Source organism: Macaca mulatta, chromosome 7 (genome assembly GCF_049350105.2).
Source record: "Macaca mulatta isolate MMU2019108-1 chromosome 7, T2T-MMU8v2.0, whole genome shotgun sequence".
In the NCBI taxonomy this organism is placed as follows: Eukaryota; Metazoa; Chordata; class Mammalia; order Primates; family Cercopithecidae; genus Macaca; species Macaca mulatta.
The window spans coordinates 19,955,663-19,982,677 of NC_133412.1; the positions used below are offsets into that span (position 1 = coordinate 19,955,663).

Below are 27,015 nucleotides of genomic sequence, written 5' to 3' on the forward strand. Positions count from 1 at the left end.
TCATCGAGTCGCGCCGTGCGTTCGCCCTGCGTTCCAACTCACTCTTGGCGCCTTCGTGGGAGGTGAGTCCGAGCCATGGCGGCTGCCAACCCCTGGGACCCGGCGTCCGCGCCTAACGGCGCTGGGCTAGTGCTAGGCCACCTCATAGCTTCGGGGATGGTCAATCAGGTGCGTGGGGGCGGCTGTGGCGTCATCAAGGGGGTGCCCACGATGGCAACAGAATATGGCTGTGAGTTGGTGCTGCTGGCTGTGGGAGTGGTGAGGGTCCTGGTTGGGGTCTGTACTATAGTAATAGATCCCCTTCCAGGCAACAGCCGCGACTGTTCTGCCGTGGGTGCTTGGAAAACGGGGATCTGAGTAGATGGTGTTTAGGGTAGACTGTGTTTTGAGTGTCTGTAGGGTAAATTTGTCCCTGGCCCGTTTGTGGGAGATTAGACTGCTGTTACTGGCCTTTTTTTCATCCAGTGATACTGCCTCCAGACTGTAGTGTAAGGCGGGGATAGGAAATACGGATCGTTACGTCCCCTTGCGGAACAAGCATTACCAACAACGCTCGTTTGTGGGAAGTATTGAATCGTATTTGGGGCGGGAGGTACTGGGTAGAGAAGAGCGCTAGAAGCTCTTTTTTCGTGTTTTTATTTTATTTTTATTTATTTATTTTTTGAGACAGTCTCGCTCTGTCGCCCAGGCTGGAGTGCAGTGGCGCGGTCTCTGCTCACTGCAACCTCTGCCTCCCGGGTTCTAGCGATTCTCCTGCCTCAGTCTCTCGAGTAGGTGGGACTACAGGCGCGTAGCGCCACGCCCAGCTAATTTTTTGTTTGTTTGTTTTAATGTTCAGTAGAGACGAGTTTCACCGTGTTAGCCAGGATGGTCTCGATCTCCTGACCTCGTGATCCACCTGCCTCGGCCTCCCAAAGTGCTGGGATTACAGGCTTGAGTCACCGTGCCAGGCCTTGGCATCTTTACAGGCAAAAAAAAAAAAAAAGTACTGGCTAAAAAGATAAGACCTTGGAACGTGAATGGAGGAAGAGGTTAATTTTGAGAAGGAGAGAAAAGAGACATTAACCCAAGGAGTCACAAAGTGGCAGTTTTAGGTTGGGCAAGAAGAGCATGTCGGGGGAAGGAGCCAATAGAGTGAGAAATTGAACATGTGAGGAAATGATGGAATGCAAGTGACAAAAGGGCATGGGGAAAGTGGGATCAAGGGCATTGAGAAAAATGGGGAAAGAAATTTTGATATATAGAGGAAGTTGAGGAATTTCACTAAAAAGAAAACAGAAAAGTTAAACTGATCTGTAAAAATTAGCACTATATTAGCCGGTGTGGTGGCGTGCACCTGTGGTCCCAGCTACTCCCAGGACCACATGGGTCCCAGAGGCTCAGATGGGAAGATGGCTTGAGCTCAGCAGATGGAGGTTGCAGTGAGACGCGATCGGGCCACTCCACTTAGCCTGGGCAACAGAGTGAGACCTTGTCTCAGAAAAAAAAAAAAAAAGCATTACAAACATGATGGAAGATTTATGGAAATATATAACTTTTTATAGTTAGAAGAGCCATTAGAGACTCTAATACCTTAGAGTATTTTTTAATTTAAGAAACTAAGGCTTAGACCAAGAAACTTGCCCATGGTCACTAGACTGTTGAAGGAGAATTAGATCTTAGCACTCTCCCTTTTGACACATTGTGTCCTCTCTCAAGATGAACTGTTATAAGAGGCTGTGATATTGTCTTGAAAGATTTTAAGCTTTTGTTGAACACCCATTGTCTGGGTGATCAGGAGATTCAGGTGGTCCTAGTTAACTACATTTCCCAGGGGTGGCGACAGCCCTCTACAGTTTAATCCTTCCTCCCTTCTCTCCTGTGTTTTCTTTTTCTTTTCTTTTCTTTATTGTTTTTGAGACGGTGTCTCCCTCTGTTGCCCAGGCTGGAGTGCAGTGGTGTGATCTTGGTTCACTGTACCCTCCGCCACCTGGGTTCAAGCAATTCTCGTGCTCCAGAGTAGCTGGGACTACAGGCACCTGCCATCACGCCTACTAATTTTCATATTTTCAGTAGAGATGGGGTTTCACCATTTTGGCCAGGCTAGTCTCAAACTCCTGACCTCAGGTGATCTGCCTGTCTTGGCCTCCCAAAGTATTTGGATTACAGGCATGAGCCAACGAGCCCAGCCTTTTTCTTATCAGGTTACCTAGTACTCTCACTTGTATTGTCCAGTTCTCCTGTCACAAAATAGTTTGGCAAACTCATAATAGAAAACATTTTTGAGGGCTCATGCCTGTAATCCCAAAGCTTTGGGAGGCCAAGGCGGGTTGATCACCTGAGGTCAGGAGTTTGAGATCAGCCTGGCCAACATGGTGAAACCCAGTCTCTACTAAAAATACAAAAATTAGCCAGGTATGGTGGTAGGTGCCTGTAATCCCAGCTACTCAGGAAGCTGAGACATGAGAATCGCTTGAGCCCTGGAGGTGGAGGTTGCAGTGAGCAAAGATCATGCCACTGCACTCCAACCCGAGTGACACAGTAAGACCCTGTCTCAAACAAAAACAAAAAACCCCCCAACTTTTGGTACTTGGTATCCCTCTAAAGAGCATTGGTAGGAAATACAAATGCCTAAACCAAAGGAGTGAGGCACTGGTGAGAGAATTCTAGGCATTGATGGGTGATCTCTTTTTTGGGGGTGGTGGTTGTCTTGGTGGTGTCTACTGTCTCTCAAGTAACATTAATTGACAGTTACTGGTTTTACCTACAGTTAACATGTCCCACTCTATAGCTCCTTAAGACCTCTGACAACCTTACTACACAGCTAGTCCCAATGAGGGAGCTATTTACAGACTTGTAGGTTGGTTTTACTTTAAGCAAACTTTATACATAAAAACCTTTATCTCTTTTTTTTTTTTTTTCCCTGAGACAGAGACTTGCTCTGTTGCCCAGACTGGAGTATAGCGGCACAATCTCGGCTCACTGCAACCTCCACCTCCTGGGTTCAAGCAATTATCCTGCCTCAGCTTCCTGAGTAGCCGAGATTACAGGCACGCACCACCACGCCCGGCTAATTTTTTTTATTTTTAGTAGAGACGGGATTTCACCATGTTGGTCAGGCTGGTCTCGAACTCCTGACCTGAAATGATCCACCCGCCTTGGCCTCCCAAATTGCTGGGATTACAGGCTTGAGCCACCACACCCAGCCAAAAACCTTTTCCTGTTAGAAGGATTTAGCACTGATTCTTTCAAAATGATTTGTCACATCATCCCTTTAAACAGCCCATCCCTTTAATGCACATCATTTTTTGTGCATTAAAAATTAAGACTACTGAATTCCTGCTGGCAAGAATTTTTAAAAAATTGAGTGATGCCTAAGATTGTGATTTGATACAACTCTTCTGGAAAACATAACTTGTTTGAAGTTTTGTTTCAGTCCATTAGAGAGTGATTTGGTGAAAGAAAGGTAGGGCTCTCTGTAGGATAATGGGGTATTGCTTTAGTTTATTCCCCTAGGGACTGCTTTAGTGGCCTTACATTCTAGATATTTTTCCAGCAAGTGTGAGTGAGTCATGGAGTCTTGACCAAAGCTTGGTCATTGCTTATTGGCAATTAATAAGATCAGGGTCTGGATCTACAAAAAAAAAAAAAAAAAAAAACACGCACAGAATCTACTAATTCTATTTTCTTAACCTGTGTCCTACTCTCCTCTACACCTACTCTCCCATTTGAGAGCCTCTGCTCTTAAATTCTCTGCTATACTAACCTCCCTTTTAGTGTCTCTCAGCTAGAATTCAGTATGAAAAGGAAGGGATAGGAAAAAGAAAGGGTGCCCACAAATTACAAATTTATATATACATATGTGGTATATAATGTTACCAGGATTTTTATATTAAGTGTAAAGGTTCTGGATTTCAGCTTCTTCCTGTGCCTAGCCACGGAATAAACAAAAATACCCTGAATAGACTCCTTTTTCTCAGGATCCTTTCATTTTCAGGGTTCTTTTGCCCTCTGGGGCATGTAATAGCAATATATAATAACAATAGCTAAAGGAAAAGACTTTTCTGTATTCTCAAATCCCTGATGCTTTTTTCTTTTTCTTTTTTTAAATGTGTTAAACTAAGTCTCAATCCTCAAATAGTTATACTTTCTATTCGTTATAGAAAATAAGCCTCCACCTCCCTAAGTGCAGGGATTACAGGTGAGAGCCACTTCACCTGACCATCTTTCTTTCTTCTCTCCTTTTTTGTTATCTGCTTCTTAAACATTCTTATTTTTCCTCTGGTTTCTCTTGCATGTTCTTAGCTAAGCACCATTACTCTACTGTTGAACCTGACAGTTTACTAGTTTGCCAGATATACAACTAAGATTAGTGTATAAGCGTGGAGAGAGGGAGATATACCAGGGAACAAGTTGATTACAATGTGATACATTGTAGAAAATGTTTTAGGCTCATTTACCTCCTGAGAGAAACAAAAAAGAGTCAGCTCATATGATGGAAAGACAGTGGATTAGATGTGTTCTCACTTCCACCCTCGCACACATTGGCAGTGTGAAGTTGGAGTAATACTTTCCTGTTCCTCAATTTTGCCATCAGTAAAATATCTTGTGTTATCTACTTCAGTGAATGGCATAACTCTGTCCACTCACGTGAAGCAGAATCTTTGGAGTATTAACTGGATTTTATCCCTTATTCACCATATCAGTTAAGATTTGTCAATTCTATCTTTGCAGGAACTCCGTCTTTTCTTCCTTTCCTTTTTAACTGTTACTGACCTAGTCCACATTCTCATCCTCACCTGGAATACCGTAGCAGCGATCTGTTTAAAATATCCAATCTCTCTAGTCCATTGCTCCACTAGTGTTGTTTATGTTAGCTAGTTACCAGGGTTTTCCTTCTTTTTTTTTTATTGTGGTAAAATACATACAACATATAACATAAAATTTACCATTTTAACTATCTTAAAATGTACAATTCAGTGGCATTTACTATACTCAATATTGTGCAACTATTTTCAAAAACATTTTTATCACTCCAGATGTAAACCCTGTACTATTCCCTATTCCCTCCTCCCTCTTCAGTAGTGTTTTTATTTTGTTTGTTTTGTGGGTGTATTTTTTTTTTTTTTTTTTGAGAGAGTCTCGCTCTGTCGTCCAGGCTGGAGTGCAGTGGCGTGCTCATGGCTCACTGCAGCCTCGGCCTCCTGGGCTCAAGTGATCCTCCCACATTGGCCTCCCTAGTAGCTGGGACTACAGGCATATGTCATCATGCCTGGCTAATTTTTGTATTTTTAGTAGAGACGGGGTTTCACCATATTGGCCAGGCCGGTCTCCAACTCCTGATCTCAGGTGATCTACCCACCTCCGCCTCCCAAAGTGCTGGGATTACAGGTGTGAGCCACCAGGCCCAGCCAGTTTTATTTTTCACACTTCCCCAGTTAAATATCGCTACCTTCCCCGCCGCCTCTGAGACAGGGTCTCACCCTGTTGCCCAGGCTGGAGTTGCAGTAGCATGATCACAGCTTACTGTATCCTCAATCTCCCAGGCTCAAGGGATCTTCCCACCCCAGCCTCCCAAGTAGCTGGGACTATAGGCACACGTTACCATGCCTGGCTAATTTTTTTTTTTTTTTTTGAGACAGTCTCACTCTGTCACCAGACTGGAGTGCAATGTGGCGTGATCTCGGCTCACTGCAACCTCCGCCTCCTGGTTCAAGCGATTCTCCTGCCTCAGCCTTCCGAGTAGCTGGGACTACAGGTGTGCCACCATAGCCAGCTAATTTTTGTATTTTTTAGTAGAGATGGGGTTTCACCATGTTGGCCAGGATGGTCTCGATCTCCTGACCTCGTGATCTGCCCACCTTAGCCTCCCAAAGTGCTAGAATTACAGCCGGGAGCCACCATGCCCAGCTGCCTGGCTAATTTTTTAAATTTTTTATAGAGACACCCTGTGTTGTGCAGGGTGGTCTCAAACTCCTGGGCTCAAGCAGTTATCCTGCTTTAGCCTCCCAGAGTGCTGGGATTACAGGTGTGAGCCATCATGCCAGGCTGTATTTCTAAATAAGTATTATGTATGATTGTATTACTTCTTTACCAGAAAATGTTCAGTTGCTCCCATTTTCTGCAGTATGATTGTTGAGCATAGCACTCAGGATCATCTGTGATTATGTGGAGACTATGTTTTCAGCTACCTCTTACCCTGTTTTCACATATATGCGAACACTGGTGGTTATTGAGCATTTATAATGTTTTTGATCTTTCTATCTAGAATACCTTTTTCTTCCCATACATTATGAGCCTCGTGAGGGTGGAGAGCTTGTTTCATATTTGAATATTCCATTGCCTAACTCAGTAAGTGTTTATAAAATTGGTTATTTTTAGACAGTAAACTTTTACTGTGAAGACCAGAGAGTAAATATATAAGGCTTTGTGGGCCATATGGTTGCAACTACACAACTAGGTAGTTGTATAAAGGCAGCCAGAGATAGCATGTAAATGGATGAGACAAGTCACGTTCCAATAAAACTTTATTTCTAGACCATGAAACATGAATTTCGTATCATTTTCTTTGTTTTTTTTTTTTTTAGACAGAGTTTTGTTCTGTCGCCCAGGCTGGAGTGCAGTGGCGTGATCTTGGCTCACTGCAACCTCCGCCTCCCAGGTTCAAGCAGTTCTCCTGCCTCAGCCTCCCAAAGTAGCTGGGATTACGGGCACCCACCACCATGCCCGGCTAATTTATTTTGTTTATTTTTTTTGAATAGAGACAGAGTTTCACCATGTTGGCCAGGCTGGTCTCAAACTCCTGACCTCAGGTAATCCGCTTGCCATGGCCTCCCAAAGTGTTGGGATTACAGGCGTGAGCTACCATGCCCAGCCTTTTTTTTTTTTTTTTTGAGATAGGGTCTCACTCTGTCGCCCAGACTAGAGTGCAGTGGCAATCTCAGCTCACCACAACCTCTGTCACCTAGGCTCAAGTAATTCTCCTGCCTCAGCCTCCCGAGTAGCTGGGATTACAGGTGTGCACCACTACTGCCTGACTAATTTCTGTATTTTTAGTAGAGACGGGGTTTCACTATGTTGGCCAGGCTGGTCTTGAACTCCTGACCTCAAATGATCCATCCACCTCAGCCTCCCAAAGTGCTGGGATTACAGGCATGAGCCACTGTGCCCAGACTGTTATAAAATATTGTCTTTGATTTTCTTTTTCCCAACAATTTGAATATATAAAAATCATGCCTGGCTCACAGGCTATACAAAAACAGGTAATGGGCTGCATTTATTTCATGGACTATAGTTTTCCAATCCCTGGCCTATCTGATCTCTAAAATTCTTTGGCCTGGGCACGGTGGCGCACGCCTGTAATCTGAGCACTCTAGGAGGCTGAGGCGGGTGGATCACCTGAGGTCAGCAGTTGTAGACCAGCCAGGCCAACATGGTGAAACTCCAACTGTACTAAAAGTACCAAAAAAAAATAGCTGGGCATGGTGGCGATAATCCCATGGTAGCTGGGAAGCTACTTGGAAAGCTGTAATCCCAGCTACTTGGGAAGCTAAAGCAGGAGAATCAATTGAATCAAAGAGGCAGAGGTTGCAGTGAGCGGAGATCATGCCATTGCACTCCAGCCTGGGTGACAAGAACAAAACCCAGTGGGTGGCTCACGCCTGTAATCCTAGCACTTTGGGAGGCCTAGGTGGGCAGATCACGAGGTCAGGAGATTGAGACCATCCTGGCTAACACAGTGAAACCCCGTCTCTACTAAAAAATACAAAAAAAATTTAGCTGGGCATGCTGGCAGGCGCCTGTAGTCCCAGCAACTCAGGAGGCTGAGGCAGGAGAATGGCATGAACCCGGGAGGCGGAGCTTGCTGTGAGCTGAGATCGCGCCACTGCACTCCAGCCTGGGTAACAGAGCGAGACTCCATCTAAAAAATATATATATATATGTATATATTCTTTGCTGTGCTAGCATTGTAGAAAACGAAATGATAGAGAAAATTATGGATGAAGTCTAGGGATGCACAAGATAATACTCAATTCTGAGATAATGTGCATGGACTCGTGGAATGAAAGGATAAAAAAGAAGGGGTAACCTTTTTGAAAGAATAATTATGCCTGGATACAAATAATCCTTTAACTGAAAGATAAGAATGTGAATATACACAGTATGAATGACTTGTAGCCAACTGAGGTCATTTAGCGAATCAGATAAATGATTCCATGAAGGGGAAAAGTATTTGATTTCAACCCCAGAAGCTCAGAGAGACTGGGCCTGAGTCATTTGGAAAGATAGAGGTGATTCTCCAACAACTTTAGTCTTAGAATCCTTTGATAAACTATCAGTAATACAAATCTATTTTGTATGATACCTTAGGAAATAATACAAAGGGAGTGTGTTGTTTGTTTCTCTTATTTTTTTTTTTAATATTTGAGCAAGTGATTTGTGATGGTGAAGGTTCTAAAACAAGAATTACACATTGCTACTGTTTTACTTTGTACTTCATGTTCAAAGGCAGTGTTGGACATAATATATTCTCATATTTTAGACTATGAGCATGCTATTCCAATGTACCTAGAAACTTTTTGTGACATTCTGCTACTTTCCTTGTTCGTTTACCAATAGGAGATGTTAAACATGTCTAAGAAAACAGCTTCTTGTTTTGTGAACTTCACCAGACTACAGCAGATCACAGACATTGAAGCTGAAATCTACCAGGTAAATCATGTTGAGCTTTTCACTTTCTTTTCTTTTTTTTTTTTTTTTTTTTTTTGAGACAGAGTCTCACTCTGTCACCCAGGCTGGAGGCTGGAGTGCAGTGGCACGATCTCAGCTCACTCCTAGCTCCGCCTCCCAGGTTCACACCATTCTCCTGCCTCAGCCTCCTGAGTAGCTGGCACTACAGGCGCCCACTACCCCCACTGGCTAATTTTTTGTATTTTTAGTAGAGACGGGGTTTCACCATGTTAGCCAGGATGGTCTCGATCTCCTGACCTTGTGATCCACCTGCCTCGGCCTCCCAAAGTGCTGGGATTACAGGTGTGAGTCACCGCGCCCGGACTGAACTTTTCTCTTTGTACTTCTAGTATAGGAAAACAAAAACAAAAGCTGGCCAGATGTAGTGGCTCACACCTATAATCCTCGTGCTTTGGGAGGCCAAGGTGGGAGGACTGCTTGAGCCCAGGAGTTTGAGACCCTGTATGGGCAACATAGGGAGATCCTGTCTCTACAAAAAAATTCAAAAAGTAACCAGACATGGTGGCACACACCTGTAGTCCCAGCTACTTGGGAGGCTGAGGTGGGAGGATCACTTGAGCCTAGGAGGTCGGGGCTGCAGTGAGCCATGTTTGCGCCACTGTACTCCAGCCTGGGTGACAGACGGAGACCCAGTCTCAAAAACAAAATGTGATCCTCCCATCTCAGCCTCCCAAGTAGCTGGGACTACAGGTGTGCACCACCACACCCAGCTAATTTTTTATTTTTAGTAGAGATGGGGTTTCACCATGTTGGCCAGGCTGGTCTCGAACTCCTGACCTCAGGTAATCCACCCACCTCGGCCTCCCAAAGTGCTGGGATTACAGGAGTGAGCCACTGTGCCTGGCCCCGGATACTCTCTGATTGAGCTAAATGTTACTTTTGTTCCCCATGTAGAAAAACCTGGAAATTGAACTCCTGAAACTAGAAAAAGATACAGCAGATGTTGTTCATCCTTTCTTTCTGGGTAAGTGGTTTGGTTTTAGTTAAGTGGATAATCACTGGAATTTCAGCTTTTTCTTGGATTACTGTAATAAGCACCAGTCAGTCAAATTATGATGCACCATCGTTTTTCCAGGTGTTGTTCCAAAGCTAACGAAGTCGTCTATTTCTGTGCTGAAATAGAAGTTCTGTTGGCTTTAGTAGTACAAACAGCATAAAAAGTGACTAAATTGGCTCTTCAAAGTCAGGAGAACTTGGAAGAAAAGTCTGAGGAACTTTCAGATTAAAGGAGACTAAAGGGACATGACAACTAAAGCACTGTACGATCATGGATTGATTTTTTTTTTTTAATGAGATGGGGTCTTCCTATGTTGCCTAGGGTAGTCTTGAATGGCACAAGCAATCCTCCCAAATCAGCCTCCCAAGTAACTGGGATCACAGGTGCATACCACCATGGCTGGCAATGTATTGAATATTTGACGAGAAAGTTTTCTTGTGGCCAGGTGTGGAGAGTCACACCTGTAAACCCAGCACTTTGGGAGGCCAAGGTGGGTGGATTGCTTGAGCCCAGGAGTTCAAGATCAGCCTGGGCAACATGGTGAAACCCTGTCTCTACAAAAAATACAAAAACTAGCCAGGCATTGTAGTGTGTACCTGAAGTACCAGTTACATGAAAGTCTGAGGCAGGAGGATTGTTTGAGCCTGGGAGGTCGAGGCTGCAAGGAGTTGTAATCATAGCACTTCGCTCCAGCGTGGGTGACAGAGTGAGACCCTGTCTCAAAAATTAAAATTCTTTTTGCTGTAAAGGACATTATTGGGATACTTAGTGATGTTTAAATATGGGCTGTACTAAATATTGGTAGTATTGTATCAATGTTAAATTTTTGAATTTGGTAATGTGCTGTAGTTATATAGGAGAATGTTCCTGTTCTTGGGAAATACATGCTAACGTTTCACAGGGAAAAAATATGCTGTCTGCAGCTGACTCTCAAATGGATCAGCAAAAATAAAGAGAGAGACAGAGAGAGAGAGAGAGAGTGTGTGTGTGTGTGTAGAGAGAGAAGGAAGATAAAAAGAAAATGTAGCCAAATGTTAACAATCAGTGAATATAAATAAAATGTATATGTGAGTTCACCAATTTTTTTTGAAACTTTTCTGCAAATCTGAATTTTTTCAAAATAAGAATTTTAAAGACAGGTCAATTGGCAGCCATAACTGAATGGGGAAAATAATGAGATAATCAGAAATAGCTTGTAAGATGACTTTAAGAGTGTCACCCTGTCACCCAGGCTGAAGTACAGGTCACTGTAACTTTAACACCTGGTTTCAACTGATTCTCTCAAGTAGCTAGGACTACTGGCATGTGCCACCATGCCCAGCTAATTTTTTTTTCTTCAATTTTTTTGTAGAGATGAGGTTTTACTATGTTGCCCAGGCTGGTCTCAAACCCCTGGCCTCAATTCTCCCAGTTCAGTCTCCCAAAACACTGCGATTACAGGTATGAGCTAGCGCACCAGCTAAGGTGACTCTTTTTTCAATGGTCTTTTATAGACTATTAGAATCAGAGATAGGAAAAAACTTTGTGTTAAGAATACAGCTCTGGGCCGGGCGCGGTGGCTCACGCCTGTAATCCCAGCACTTTGGGAGGCCGAGGCGGGCGGATCACAAGGTCAGGAGATCGAGACCACGGTGAAACCCCGTCTCTACTAAAAATACAAAAAATTAGCCGGGCGCGGTTGTGGGCGCCTGTAGTCCCAGCTACTCGGAAGGCTGAGGCAGGAGAATGGCGTGAACCCGGGAGGCGGAGCTTGCAGTGAGCCGAGATCGCGCCACTGCACTCCAGCCTGGGCAACAGAGCGAGACTCCGTCTCAAAAAAAAAAAAAAAAAAGAATACAGCTCTGGCTATTAAGAACTGAATAAGAGGTAGAGATGAGAAACACAGAGAAAGAATTTAGCACTAGATTTGGTTATCACTAGGAAAAGAGATAATAGAAATATATTATATATACAAAAACCGACTAAAAGAAAATTGTTGAAAATGAAATTGGTATTGGTATTAATACCAATTATTAATACAGAGGAGATAGGAGGGTAATGATGGGATGAATTTCTGACATTGGTGGTGTTAAACCAAGGCAAAGAAGAAATTATTAGTGATTCTGTTATTTGTCCTATTGCTAACTGTAATTACTATTTTTAATTTGTATAGCTCAGAAGTGTCATACTCTGCAAAGCATGAATAATCATTTGGAAGCAGTGCTGAAAGAGAAGAGATCCCTTAGGCAAAGACTGTTGAAACCCATGTGCCAGGAAAACTTACCTATTGAAGCTGTTTATCACAGGTTAGACTGAAAAGTAGAAATTAACAGTTACACCTGTTTTCTCAGTTTACTTTTTGTTTTGCAGTTACTTTGCAGCAGAATTCATAAAACAATTAGTGATTCTATTTGTTAACATTATTAATGTTGATATATTAAACCAGAAAGAAAATCATTGCTTTTAAACCACTATACCTATGGCAAAAAGAAAGAATTTGGCTATCGTGTTTTGGGAATTACAAATTATGACTTTAGTGAAAGAAATTAGATCCATAATATGTAACAAAAATTGTATGTGAAGTAAATTCATTGTTGTAAAGTAAATTCATTGTTGAGTTAATGTTGCCTATATGTAAAAATTCTATTGTGGGCGTTTAACTGGGGCAGATGAAAACACTATCAACTAAGGGAGGAAAAAACCTGGATTTTGTTCTCATCGCTACTGTTTATATGCCTCAAAGCCTTGAGCAAATGATTTAAATTTTTCACTTGGTTTCCCAATAAATAGAATGGAGATGACTTCTATTGCCCTCTTCCTCACAGTATTACAAGTATCAAATTGAAGATGTAGATTATGACTAATGATAAATACCAGCCTGGGCAACATGGCAAAATCCCATTTCTACCAAAAAAACAAAAACAAAAAACAAAAATGAGCAAAGCATGATGGCACACACCTGTATTCCTAGCTACCTGGGAGGCTGAGCTGGGAGGATGACCTGAGCCCAGAAGGTCAACTCTGCAGTGAGCTGTGATTGTACCAGCCTGGGTAACAGAGTGAGACTCTGTCTCAAATAAATAAGAAGCAAGCATCTGGGGATCTCATTGCTAACTTTCTCCACCAGTGCCTCACTAGCTTAAGCAAATCAGTATCTTCTTTTTTTTTTTTTTTTTTTGAGACAGAGTCTCGCTCTGTCGCCCAGGCTGGAGTGCAGTGGCCGGATCTCAGCTCACTGCAAGCTCCGCCTCCCGGGTTTATGCCATTCTCCTGCCTCAGCCTCCCAAGTAGCTGGGACTACAGGCGCCCGCCACCTCGCCCAGCTAGTTTTTTGTCTTTTTAGTAGAGACGGGGTTTCACCGTGTTAGCCAGGATGGTCTCGATCTCCTGACCTCGTGATCCGCCCGTCTCGGCCTCCCAAAGTGCTGGGATTACAGGCTTGAGCCACCGCGCCCGGCAGTATCTTCTCTTAAGTGTCAGATTTTTTATTTTGTAGGAAAACAATAGATATGCAAAAACTTATTCTTCCAAAAAGACAAAACAAGGCTGGGCACAGTGGCTCACGCCTGTAATCCCAACACTTTGGGAGGCCGAAGTGGGCTGATCACTTGAGACCAGGAGTTCGAGACCAGCCTGGCCAACATGGTGAAACCCTGTCTCTACCAAAAAATACAAAATATGCTGGGCATGGTGGCACATGCCTGTAATACCAGCTACTGGTGAGGCTGAGGCAGGAAAATCACATGAACCCATGAGGCAGAGGTTGCAGTGAGCTGAGATTGTGCCACTGCACTCCAGCCTGGGCAACAGGTGAGACTCTGTCTCAAAACAAAAAACAAAACAAAACCCCTTTCCTGTGGCTATATTCAGTATCTCTTTAGTACATTATCATTACCCTTAGCGTATATACTGTACTACATCTAAGAACTGGGCAATGATTTGAAAGCGTTTTTGCAAATGCAGAGATTCAAAGTAGCTTTCTATGTAGGCTATTTCAATGAAGTACATTTATTCTTATTGTCTTCATTTTTCACAGAGAATGAGTAGGTTGAAATGGAATGAGGCGGGGCGTCATAGCTCACGCCTGTAATCCTAATAATTTGGGAGGCCAAGATGGGTGGATCACTTGAGGCCAGGACTTTGAGACCAGCCTGGCCAACATGACAAAACCCTGTCTCTACTAAAAATACAAAAAGTAACTGAGTGTAGTGGTGCATGCCTGTAATCTCAGCTACTCAGGAGGCTGAGGCACAAGAATCACTTGAATCCAGGAGGCGGAGGTTATAGTGAGCCGAGATTGTGCCACTACATTCCAGCCTGGGCAACAGAATGAGACTCTGTCTCAAAAAGAAATAAATGGGGCCGGGCGAGGTGACTCATGTCTGTAATCCCAGCACTTTGGGAGGCTGAGGCGGGTGGATCATGAGGTCAGGAGATTGAGACCATCCTGGCCAACATAATGAACCCTGTCTTTGCTAAAAATACAAAAATTAGCTGGGCATGGTGGCATGTGCCTCTAATCCCAGCTACTCAGGAGGCTGAGGCAGGAGAATTGCTTGAACCCAGGAGGCGGAGGTTGCAGTGAGCTGAGATTGTGCCACTGCACTCCAGCCTGGTGACATAGTGAGACTCCATCTCAAAAAAAAAAAAAAAGAAAAAGGAAACAGAATGGGATTTTTTTTATCTAGGGAAATTCCTTTACTTATATGAGAAAATGATTATGATTAACATTGAGGTTTCTTTAACATTAAGTTGGATTCCAGATATGATTACTGTTATCTCTTTCCATTTTTTTATTGGATGACAGGTTGCTTAAAGTGAAAGAGAAGGACCTTTTTTTAATCACTAATATTTCTATGAATGCAGGAAGGTTGTTATTGGCTCTCTAGGTTGATTGTAATTCTTATCTCAAATTAAAAGTCCTGATTAAAGGAAAAGAAAAAGAACGCAAAACAATTAAACTTTAAAAAATGGTTAGGCCGGGCGCGGTGGCTCAAGCCTGTAATCCCAGCACTTTGGGAGGCCGAGGCGGGCGGATCACGAGGTCAGGAGATCGAGACCATCCTGGCTAACACGGTGAAACCCCGTCTCTACTAAAAAATACAAAAAACTAGCCGGGCGAGGTGGCGGGCACCTGTAGTCCCAGCTACTCGGGAGGCTGAGGCAGGAGAATGGCGTGAACCCGGGAGGTGGAGCTTGCAGTGAGCTGAGATCCGGCCACTGCACTCCAGCCTAGGCGACAGAGCGAGACTCTGTCTCAAAAAAAAAAAAAAAATGGTTGACTTTTTTCTTTCTCTTTCAGATATATGGTACATTTGCTGGAATTGGCTGTGACTTTCATTGAGAGATTAGAAACCCACCTTGAAACAATTAGAAATATACCTCATTTAGCTGCAAATCTAAAGAAAATGGTGAGTATTAATATAACTATCTTTAGTTATTTTATACTAGAATCTTAGAGGTATGCTCTCCCAGTTTAGCTTTTTAATAGCTAATATTACGAGCTAGTTATTTTTTAAATCAAGAAGTGTTTTCTTGGCCAGGCAGGTGGCTCACGCCTGTAATCCCTGCACTTTGGGAGGCCGTGGCAGTTGGATTACTTGAAGTCAGGAGTTGGAGACCAGCCTGGCCAACATGGTGAAACTCCATCTCTACTGAAAATACAAAAATTAGCTGGGCATGGTGGTGCACGCCTGTAATTCCAGCTACCCAGGAGGCTGAGGCAGGAGAATTGCTTGAAACTGGGAGGCAGAGGTTGTAGTGAGCCGAGATCGTGCCACTGCACTCCATCCTAGGCAACAGAGCAAGACTCCATTTCCCAAAAACAAAAAAAAAAAGAAGTGTTTATTTAGACCTTGGATTTAACATTTTCTTTTTCATATAATTTTTCTTTAGAAGCCATTTTAAATTCTTTTATTCCAACATTTAATAAACATGTGTTGCCTTCATTGTGCTGTGGCTATGCTACATGTATTGTGAAAGATAGATATGACCAAACCCTGCCTTCAAATTCTCAATGTTTGGTGAGACAGCTATAAAATATGTATTTTCTACTTTATAGGATTGTATTTGCATAATCGATGCAGCAGAGAATTATAAAGAGATGCCATCTATTGAGCATAGAAAAGAGAGGAATTACTTCCAGTCTAGGAGGATTCTGAGTAGGATAGGGGTAGGAAGACTTCAATTAAGTTTTTGTTTTGTTTTTTAAATAGAGACGAGTTCTCACTATGTTGCCTAGGCTGGTCTTGAACTCCTAAGCTCAAGTGAGGCACCTGCCTCAGCCTCTCAAAGTGCTGAGATCACAGGCATGAGCCACCACGTCCGGCTTCAATAAAGATTTATTTAGGTGTTAGCAGTAAGCCGAATCTTTTTTTTTTTTTCTGAGATGGAGTTTCACTCTTGTTACCCAGGCTGGAGTGCAATGGCATAATCTCGGCTCACTGCAACCTCCGCCTCTTGGGTTCAAGCGATTCTCCTGCCTCAGCCTCCCAAGTAGCTGGGATTACAGGCGCCCACCACCACGCCCTGCTAATAGTTTGTATTTTTAGTAGAGATGGGGTTTCGCCATGTCGACCAGGCTGGTCTCCAACTCCTGACCTCAGGTGATCCACCTACCTCGGCCTCCCAAAGTGTTGGGATTAAAAGCCTGAGCCACTGCGCTTGCCAAAGTAAGCTGAATCTTCAGGAACAGGTGAAATTTAAGTATGGAGGAAAAGTGATACTCCACTTTGGCTGGTGCCTAAAGGTATTGAGGAGATTAGCTTAGGGTTAGTTTATGCAGTGCCTTAAAAACCAGACTAAGAATCTTAGACTTTACTGTCTGAGTATTGGGGAGCCATTGGATATGTGTGTGTGTATGTGTGTGTGTCTATGTGTGTGTGTGTTTTCTTTTTTTAGTGAAGGGTGCAGAGGAGTGACTTGATTAGAACTGTGCCTTAATCATGGAGAAAATACTGGATAGAGCAGACTGAGCCTTGCTACTCCTAAGTATGGGCAGAGAGTATCAGCATCACTTGGAAACTTGTTTTAAATACAAAACTACAGACATCATGCACCCTAGACCTTCAGAATCAGAATCTTATGTTTTAACAAGTTCCTCAGGTGATTCCTGTGCACATTAAAGTTCGATCAGCTCAGGCCAGGCGCAGTGGCTCACGCCTGTAATCCCAGCACTTTGGGAGGCTGAGGCGGGCAAATCACAAGGTCAGGAGATCGAGACCATCCTGGCCAACATGGTGAAACCCCATCTCTACTAAAAATACAAAAATTAACATGGTGTGGTGGCGCACGCCTGTAGTCCCAGCTACTTGAGGGGCCGAGGCAAGAGAATCGCTTGAACCTGGGAGGCAGGTTGCAGTGAGCCGAGATCGCGACACTGCACTCCAGCCTAGCGACAGAAAGAGACCCCGTCTCAAAAAAAAAAGTTTGATCAGCTCTGGGTTAGAAGACTAGGCAGAGAAACCAAAGGCAGAAAAACCTGGAGACTAATTTACAGTCATTCAGATAAAAGATGTAAAGCGTAGAAATACAGAAGATAATTTTTTTAGATTTTGGAGGTCAAATTTTTAGAACTTGGCTATGAATTAGACAAGGGACACATCAAAGATAATGAAGTTTCTAGTCTGGGTGACTTGAAGGTGAGTAGGATCAAGTGTGGGTTAAAGAAGTTAGTTTGTTTTTTGACACATCTTGCACATGTAGTAAATGGTCAATCACTGTTGAACTGTAGTTAAACTGAGTTTGAGATATTGAAGGTACATCCAGATAGAGATTACCAATAGTCTTAAATGTGGGCCTGAATTTTAGGAAGGGGGTTAGGTTTAGCAATATAAATTGAGGGTCATCTGCATTGAGTGATTATTGAAGACAAAAGAGGTGAACTCACAAAGAGTAGGTTGGTGCTATAAAGTGGGAAGGCATAGTTTTAAGGAACTTTTGAAGTAAGGGGCTGGAAAAAGATCAGGTGTTAACCTTTGGTATCAATTATTCATGATATAATGAATTAACAAGAGATATAATTTCTCCTGTTTCCCTTTTCAAATGTTACAGAACCAGGCTTTAGCAAAGATGGATATATTGGTGACTGAGACAGAAGAACTGGCAGAGAATATACTCAAGTGGCGTAAACAACAAAATGAAGTTTCGTCTTGTATCCCCAAAATATTAGCTGAAGAAAGTTATCTTTATAAACATGATATTACAATGCCTCGTTTACCTTTTACTTCTAAAGTTCATGTCCAAACTACTAATGCCAAGTAGTCATCAACTTTATTTTTGCTTAATTATGTGTAGTCATATGAAGTCTATTTCTAGTTGACTGTAACGTGGGTATTAATAGTCTTTGCTGCTAGTAATACTGAAGGAACCTGCTTTATGTTGGAGTATCAAGATCTCAGGTTCATTAAGACCAAACTGACTTTTCCTTTGTTTTTTGTGTATTTTTATTCTACCTTTCAGTAAAACTAGAGAAGATAAAAAATAGCCATGACAATTTATTAACATAAGTGAATTAACCATTTCTCAGGCAGAAAATTCTCTTTTTTAAAAAATGTGTGTTTATGGTCTGGTGTGGTGGCTCACACCTGTAGTCCTAACACTTAGGGAGGCTGAGGCGGGCAGATCGCTTAAACCCAGGAGTTCAAGACCAGCCTGGGTAACATGGTGAAAGCCCGTATCTACAAAATATACAAAAAATTAGCCGACCATGGTGGTGCATGCCTGTAGTCCCAGCTATTCAGGAGGCTGAGGTAAGAGGATCACCTAAGCCTGGGAGGTCATGGTTGCAATGAGCCATGATCACACCACTGTGCTACAGCCTGGACCACACGTTTCAAAAAAAAAAAAGTGTGTTTCTGGCCAAGCACGGTGGCTCGTGCCTGTACTTTGGGAGGCCCAGGTGGGCGGATCATGAGGTCAGGAGTTCAAGACCAGCCTGGCCACCATGGCGAAACAACTGTCTCTACAAAAAATACAAAAATTAGGCTGGGCGCAGTGGCTCACGCCTGTAATCCCAGCACTTTGGGAGGCCAACCCAGGTGGGTGGATCACCTGAGGTCAGGAGTTTGAGACCAGCCTGGACAACATGGTGAAACCCCATCTTTAGTAGAAATACAAAAAATTAGCCAGGCATGGTGGTGGATGCCTGTAATCCCAGCCACTTGGGAGGCTGAGGCAGAAGAATCGCTTGAACCTAGGAGGCAGAGGTTACAGTAAGCCGAGATTGTGCCACTGCACTCCAGCCTGGGCGACAGAGGAAGACTCCATCTCCAAAAAAAAAAAAAATTAGCCAGGCATGGTGGCATGTGCCTGTAATCCCAGCTACTGAGGAGGCTGAGGCAGGAGAATCACTTGAGCCCAGGAGACAGAGGTTGCAGTGCACCCAGATCGTGCCACCACACTCCAGCCTGGGCAACAGAGCAAGACTCTGTCTTCGAAAAAAAAAGGTGTTTCTGAATTAGAAGAGTCTTCTTGAATCTGAAAATGTCTATGGTGATTATTCCTATGGGAATGTCACTAAGTATGCAGAAAAGAGTAACATAGCCAGCCTGACTTATCCTTTGAAAGGCCTGATGATAAGGTTCGTCCTTGGCTGTTGCATCTGGGAACTTAGATATCAGGTGTCTTGGTCTGTTCTGCCGTCATAACAGAATTACACAAACTATTTTATAACGAATAGAAGTTTATTTGGTTGATGGGTGTGGAGGCTAGGCAGTCCAAGAACATGGCGCCAGCATCTAGCGAGGGTCTTGCCATGGCAGAAGGCGTCACGTGGCAAGTGAGCATGAGAAAGATATATAGGTCTAAACTTAGCCTTTTATCATGAGCGCACTCCCGAGATAGCAGCACTAATTCACTAATGAGAGCAAAGCCTTCCTTACCTAATCACTTGTTAAAGGTCTCATAACACTTTTACAATGTCAATTAAATTTCCAACACTTGAACTTGGGGGACATATTTAAACCTTAACAGGAGGGCTCCACTCACTGAAAAGAGTGGTTCATGGTAACTAACCTGTTTGTACAATGTGGTGTGTGCTGAACACCTGCTTTCTTCCTGGGAGTCTAGAATTTTGGTACATGGTAGGTAGAAGGTACCTACGTGACCAGCCCCCAGTAAAAACCCTGGGCACTGTATCTCTAACAAGCTTCCCTGGTAAACAACATTTCTCACATGTTGTCACAATTCAGTTGCTGGTGGAATGAAACAACACATATGTGTGACTCCACTGTTAGGGGACTCTGGGAACTTATACCTGGTTTCCCCAAGACTTTGCCTCTGTACCTCTTCTCTTTGCTGTTTTGCTTCATATGCTTTTGCTGTAATAAATCATACCTGTGTGATGATATGCTGAGTCTTGTGAATTCTAGCACATCATGGAACCTGGAGGTAGTCTTGGAGACCCTGGCACACAAAGCAGTTCCTGAGTGTTCACTGGCAGCTGTAGAAAGAGGCAAAGAAGAAACAGCAAAGAAAAGGGCACATTGTGGTACAACTTTGGAGGTTTACCTTGCAAAATGCTCAGATATTTTACCTATCTGAGGTTATTGTGCATATAATAGAGAGTGATATACTAACAACTGCCTCAGGATATACTCTTTTTAATCAGTATTGTAACTACCCTTGGCTTATTTTACTTTTAGACTTGGGGTTCTGTTTTGCAATAAGACATGTACATCAGTTTTGTTTTTTGTTTTTTCTTTTCGAAGACAGGATCTCACTCTGTCACCCAGGTTGCTGAGAGTGCTGAGAGTATGGTATGGCCTGATCTTGGCTCACTGCAGCCTTGACCTTTCAGGCTCAAGTGATCCTCCCACCTCAGCCTCCCAAGTAGTTGGGACTATAGGCACGTGCCACCATGCCTGGCTAATTTTTGTATTTTCTGTAGAGACGGGGTTTTGCCATGTTGTCGAGGCTGGTCTTGAACTACTGGGTTCAAACGATCCTCCCACCTCAGCCTCCCAAAGTGCTGGGAGTACAGGTGTTAGCCACCGTGCCTGGCCTCATTGCACTCCTTAACACAAGAAGACTTCAACAATGATGAGTAAAATAGTTGTTTATAAGGAAGCAGGATCATTACCAAAATAAATCCGGCTAAAACAACAGGAATCGTGTTTTAAAGCCTACTTCGCTAATTTTTACTAGTAGGATAGGAGTGGTAATATCTCGAACATTACATAGGCATAGCATTTAGTTGTATTTCATCAAAAATCTCTTCATACCCCACGTTGGTTTCAAAACATACTATGCTTTTTCTTGATGTTATTTCCTATATTCATTTTTGTGTGTCTGTGTATGTCACAAATATTGATATGCCTCGTTGTTTATTTTTGTTTTATGCCTTTTTCAAAATATAAAAATAAACCTGTAATTTCTAACTAAAATTTTGTAGTCCTAGTCTGAATTTAAAGTGATAGAAAGGACTGATGTACTCTTTAGCTTATACAGTATAGGCATACAGGCTATCAGAATCAAAAGAGCTGGAGGTAAGTTAAGCCTGAGGTCTACTTTAAAGGGAAAAGCTAATTTAATACTCTTCCAGAGTCAATCAGTGCTGATTAATTTTTCTTTAATTATTCAACTTTTAGATGTGTGGATACTAAAAACAAAAAATCAGCTCTGCATGCCTTTTTTTTTTTTTTTTTTTTTTGAGATTGTCTTGCTCTCACCCAGGCCGGAATGCAGTGGCACAATCACAGCTCACTGCACTCTCAACCTCCTGGGCTCAATGGATCCTCCCACCTCAGCCTCCCAAGTAGCTGGGACTACAACTGCGCCCCACCACACCCAGCTAATTTTTAAATTTTTTTGTAGAGATGAGGTCTTGTATTGCCCAGGCTGGTCTTGAACTCCTGGGTTCAAGCAATCTTGGCCTCCCAAAGTGCTGGGATTACAGGTGTGAGCCCCTTTGCACCTAGCCTGAATGTCTGTGTTTTCTACTTACACTAGAAGAGGTGTGTGATATTTGCAAATTTATTACCAGCATAGTAGTGATACCAGTTTGTGAAGACCATTCTGGAACAATTGAGATGCTGCCTGGTTTTCCTAGCATTTTTCTTATTTTCTTTCTTTCTCTATGTGACTCTACCAGTCTGACCCCTGATTTATCCTCTGATTTATCCCTGATTGATCCCCTGATTTATCCCTGATTTATCCTAAGTGAAGTCAGGAACATAGTCTGAGGATTTCTTGATATGCAAAATCTATAACAGAGTTGAGATTTTAATAAGACTGTAATTAGTGTATTGTGGGATTTCTTCACATATCTATAAAACACATGAATTTACATAAAAGGTTTATCCCACAATTTGGGGAATCCACTAATTGAGTTTACTGAAAAATTATGCATTAGACCCTTGAACAACATAAGTTTGAAGTGCACAGGTATATGCAATTTTTTATTTTATTTATTTTTTTTGAGATAAGACTCTCATTGTCACCAGGCTAGAGTGCAGTGGTGTGATCTCAGCTCACTGCAACCTCTGCCTCCTGGGTTCAAGCAATTCTCCTGCCTCAGCCTCCTGAGTAGCTGGGATTATAGGTGCACACCATCATATCTGGCTAATTTTTGTATTTTTAGTAGAGACAGGATTTCACCATATTGGCCAGGATGGTCTCGATCTCTTGACCTCGTGCTCCACGCACCTCGGCCTCCCAAAGTGCTGGGGTTACAGGAGTGAGCCACTGTGTAGGGCCACAATTGTTTTTTTTCAATAAATATATTGGAAATTTGTTTGGAGCTTTGTGACAACTTGAAAAATTCACAGGCCAGGCATAGTGGCTCATGCCTGTAATCCCAGCACTTTGGGAGGCCAAGGCGGGCGGGTAATCACCCTAGGTTGGGAGTTCGAGACCAGCCTGACCAACATGGAGAAACCCCGTCTCTAGGAAAATTACAAAATTAGCCAGGAATGGTGGCACATGCCTGTAATCCCAGCTACTTGGGAGGCTGAGGCAGGAGAATTGCTCGAACCCAGGAGGTGGAGGTTGCAATGAGCTGAGGTGGTGCCATTGCACTCCAGCCTGGGCAACAAGAGCAAAACTCTGTCTCAAAAACAAAAACAAAAAAGTTCATAGATGAACTGTATGGCCTACAGATATCTTGAATGCAAAAGATATATGTAGATACTGGTCTATCATTTACTACTCTAAAATACACAAATCTATTAAAAGTTAAATTTTATGAAAACATAGACTGTACATGTAAGCAAATTTAAAATGCAATATTAAATTATAACTCCATAGCTGCCACTGTCTGGCCACAGCCCCGCGCTCTTCGCCGTCGCTCACCATCTTGCACAGAGTGGCCCCGGTTCTGGGGTTTGGTGCCAGAATTAAACAACCATCATGTCGAGCAAAAAGGCATACCAAGACCACCAAGAAGCGCCCTCAGTGCGCGACATCCAGTGTGTTTACCGTGTTTGACCAGTCACAGATTCAGGAGTTCAAAGAGGCCTTCACAACTGATCAGAACAGAGATGGTTTCATCAACAAGGAAGATTTGCATGATATGTTAGATTACTTCTCTAGGGAAGAATCCCACTGATGCATACCTTGATGCCATGATGAATGAGGCACCAGGGCCCACTAATTTTACCATGTTCCTCACCATGTTTGGTGAGAAGTTAAATGGCACAGATCCTGAAGATGTCATCAGAAATGCTTTTGCTTGCTTTGATGAAGAACAGGCACCATTCAGGAAGATTACCTGAGAGAGCTGCTGATAACCATGGGGTATCAGTTTACAGATGAGGAGGTGGATGAGCTGTACAGAGAAGCACCTAATGACAAAAAGGGGAATTTCAATTACATTGAGTTCACAAGCATCCTTGCTTGTGAAGAAACATGGAGTAAAAGACAAAGATGACCGAAAAGAACTTTAGCTAAAACCTTCCAATTACATTGTCTTACTCTGTTTTATTTCTCACACACTTCCCCCACCTTCATAGAACCTGTTGCATGCAACTTAGTTTCACACCTTTGCCTCTTTTTTTTTTTTTAATGTATTTATTCCAGACCTTTCTGCCACTTAGCACCTGTATAATCAGACTGGAAATGGGGATGAGGGCATAAATTGTATTGAAAAAGAGATCGCCAATAAAAATGGCCCCCCCAAAACATAACTCTATAAACTAGTACGTACTGTACTACTGCAATTTTGTAACTGCCTCCTGTTTTAGTGAGTCAAGTGTTGCCAGTATCTGCTTAAAACTCTGTGATGCTAATCATCAGAGCAGTTCCTCTCTTCAGTAAATTACAGGTTACAGTAAATTATTGTGTATTACAATAAAACGTGATCTCTTGAGGTTCTTGAGTGTTTTCACCATATTCAGTGCAATACCATAAGCCTTGAATAACATCAGGGGACCAGTACAAAGTGCCACTAGTGATGCTGGAAGTGCTCTCAAGAAGCAGAGAAAAGTCATGACATTACAAGAAAAAGGTGAATTGCTTGTTATGTACTATAGATCTGCAGCTGTGGTTGCCTACCATTTCAAGATAAATGAATCCATTGTAAGGCCCATTGTAAAATTTTAAAAAATTGTGCAACCATGACCACAGCTACACCAGCAGGCACAAAAACCTTGCGCTTTTTGTGAAATACCTTTTTTATAGTTTATTTTTATTTTTTAATTTTTGTAGAGATGAGGTCTCACGATTTTGCCTAGGCTGGTCTCAAACTACTAGGCTCAAGCAATACTCCTACCTTGGCCACTCAAAGTGCTGGGATTACAGGCGTGAGCCACCATGCCTGGCCCTGAAATAGCTTTTTATCTCATATTGAAAATGCAGCTTTTGGCCGGGTGCAGTGACTCACACCTGTAATCCCAGCATTTTGGGAGTGGGCAGATCACCTGAGGTCAGGAGTTTGAGACCAGCCTGGCCAATATGGTGAAACCCTGTCTCTACTGAAAATACAAAAATTAGCCAGGCGTGGTGGTGCACACCTGTAATCCCAGCTACTCGGGAGACTGAGGCAGAAGAATCGCTTGAACCCAGGAGGCAGAGGTTGCAGTGAGCTGAGATCATGCCACTGCACCCCAGCCTGGGCGACAGAGCAAGACTCTGTCTCAAAAAAACAAAACAACAACAACAAAAAAAAACAAAATGCAGCTTTTATGCGGGTACAGGATTGCTGTAAGAAAAACATACCTGGCTAGTGCGGTGGCTCACGTCTGTAATCCCAACACTTTGGGAGGCAGAGGTGGTCGGATTGCCTTAAGTCAGGAGTTCAAGACCAGTCTGGCCAACATGGCGAAACCTCGTCTCTAATAAAAATACAAAAAATTAGCCAGGCGTTGTGGCACACGCCTGTAATCCCAACTACTCAGGAGGCTGAGGCAGGGGATTGATTGAAGCAGGGAGTTGAAGGTTTCAGTGAGCTGAGATCGCACCACTGCACTCCAGCCTGGGCGACAGAGTGAGACTCCATCTCAAAAAAAAGAAAAAGAAAAAAGAAGAAAACATACCTATATATTCTAATACGATTTGAGAACAAGCAAAGTCATTATATGACAACTTGAAGCAAAAGGAAGGTGAAGCATCTAAAGCTAAACAATTTTATGCCAGTAAAGGACGGTTTGATAAATTTGGAAAGGTTTGGTTTACAATATGTCAATATAACAGAAGAAGCAGCTTCTGCTGACCAAGAGGGAGCAAATGAGTTCCTAGACACCATTAAGGAAATGATCGAGAAGAAAGGGTATCTGCCTGAACAGGTTTTTGGTGCATATGCAAGTGCCCTATTCTGGAAAAACAAATGCCACAAAGGACATTTATCAGTAAGGAAGAGAAGCAAGCACCAGGATTTAAGTCAGGAAGGGATAGGCTAATATTTTGTGCAGTTGGGTTTATGATCAGCACTGCCCTCATCTATGCAGCTGCTAACCCTCAAGCCTTGAAGGGAAAACATAAACACCAGTCACCTGTCTTTCGGTTGTACAAGAAGACCTGGACAATAATCCTTTTTCTGGATTGGTTCCCTCTCTGCTTTGTCCCTGATGTCAGGAAGTACCTTGCCAGTAAGAGACTGCCTTCTGTTATTTTATTTTATTTTTTTTAGACGGGGTTTCACTGTCGCCCAGGCTGAAGTTCAGTGGCCTGATCTGGGCTCACTGCAGCCTCCACCTCCCGGGTTGAAGTGATTCTCCTGCCTCAGCCTCCCGAGTAGCTGGAATTACAGGCGCTCGACAACACGCCCGGCTAATTTCTGTATTTTCAGTAGAAACGGGGTTTCACCAGGTTGGTCAGGCTGATCTCGAACTCCTGACCTCAGGTGATCTGGCCTCAGCCTCCCAAAGTGCTGGGATTACAGGTGTGAGCCACCGCACCCAGCCTGCCTCGAAAATTTAACCACAGAATTGACAGTTCAAGCGAACGCAGAAAATAAAAGTATTTAGCAAATTACTTTACAAACTTTCAGAACAAAACTTAATTGATTTACTTGACTTTACATAGCACGGACACCGAGTCAAAGAACAAAAACTATTTCAGGGTAAGCGGAGCCGGGAACAACAGACTTGGCACTGCGTCCTCGCGGCCCACTCGGCTCAGGATTGGCTGAAGCTGGGCCGGCACTGATGGGCCCGGCGCGGCACGCGCAAGGGTGGGGGCGTCCCAGGAGGCCGTGGGTCGTAGCGAGGCGAGGCGAGCCCGGGCGTCCTCCCACCCACCGACTAGCCAAGGCTAGGCCGGCACCACGCGGCTCTGGATGCAGCGCGTGCTTGGGCGGGGGCGACCCGGGAGGCTTCGGGTGGAGTGAGGCGGAGCGAGCGCTGGCATCCTCCCGCCCACCACGCTAAGGAATGACCGAGTCTCGGAAGGAACCTGCCAGCTCCGGCTGCTGCGCGTGCTTGGGCGGGGGCGCGTCGGGAGACTTTAGGGAGGATTGAGGGGAGGCGGGGCCGGGAGTTCTCCCGCCCACCGGGCTCAGGATTGGCCGAAGCTAGGCAGGCACCGCCCCGCTCGGGCGGCAGCTCCCGTCCGCGCGGGGGCGTCCCCAGAGGCGCGTGGGGCGGGCGGGGCTGGGTTGGGGTTGGGGCTGGGGCTGGGCTTAGGGCGGGGGCCTGGGATGCTGCCGCGGAGCTGACTTGCTGGACTTGGTTTGTGGCAGACGGATGGCGAACGTGCGGGTCGCCGTGCGGGTCCGGCCGCTCAGCAAGAGGTGAGTTTGGGCGGGAGGGGGCGCCTGAGGCTTCGCAGGAGCTGAGAAGAGCTGGAGGTCAGCGTCTCCCCCTCCAGAGATTCTGGCGCGCAGAAACCGGTGACAAAGTGACCCGGGGGGTCGGGGTCCGGAACCCACAGAGGCC

The 27,015-nt window shown here is 43.8% G+C and overlaps 2 protein-coding genes and 1 pseudogene across 8 annotated transcripts in view; all 3 read left to right on the top strand.

The window, feature by feature from the left end:
- Positions 1 to 19: 19 nt before the first annotated feature.
- HAUS2 (HAUS augmin like complex subunit 2) lies at positions 20 to 21,090 on the top strand. Of its 5 annotated transcripts, none has more exons than XM_015141906.3 (6): positions 20 to 62; positions 8,599 to 8,691; positions 9,625 to 9,694; positions 11,880 to 12,012; positions 15,009 to 15,117; positions 17,759 to 21,090. In XM_015141906.3, exons 2-6 carry the CDS (start codon positions 8,602 to 8,604, stop codon positions 17,966 to 17,968), a joined length of 612 nt encoding a protein of 203 aa, XP_014997392.1. In that variant the 5' UTR covers positions 20 to 62; positions 8,599 to 8,601; the 3' UTR covers positions 17,969 to 21,090.
- LOC711953 (myosin regulatory light chain RLC-A pseudogene) lies at positions 19,431 to 23,793 on the top strand (annotated as a pseudogene). The gene is made up of 2 exons (XR_013395407.1): positions 19,431 to 19,480; positions 22,952 to 23,793. The product of XR_013395407.1 is annotated as a myosin regulatory light chain RLC-A pseudogene (transcript).
- Positions 23,794 to 26,787: 2,994 nt separating this feature from the next.
- The window catches only part of STARD9 (StAR related lipid transfer domain containing 9), a 152,809-nt gene continuing 152,581 nt past the window's right edge, over positions 26,788 to 27,015 (top strand). For both annotated transcript variants that reach the window (XM_015142036.3, XM_015142037.3), the window contains exon 1: positions 26,788 to 26,870. In XM_015142036.3, the coding sequence (XP_014997522.3) occupies positions 26,824 to 26,870 (47 nt within the window). In that variant the 5' untranslated portion in view covers positions 26,788 to 26,823. The remainder of the gene's footprint in view (positions 26,871 to 27,015) is intronic.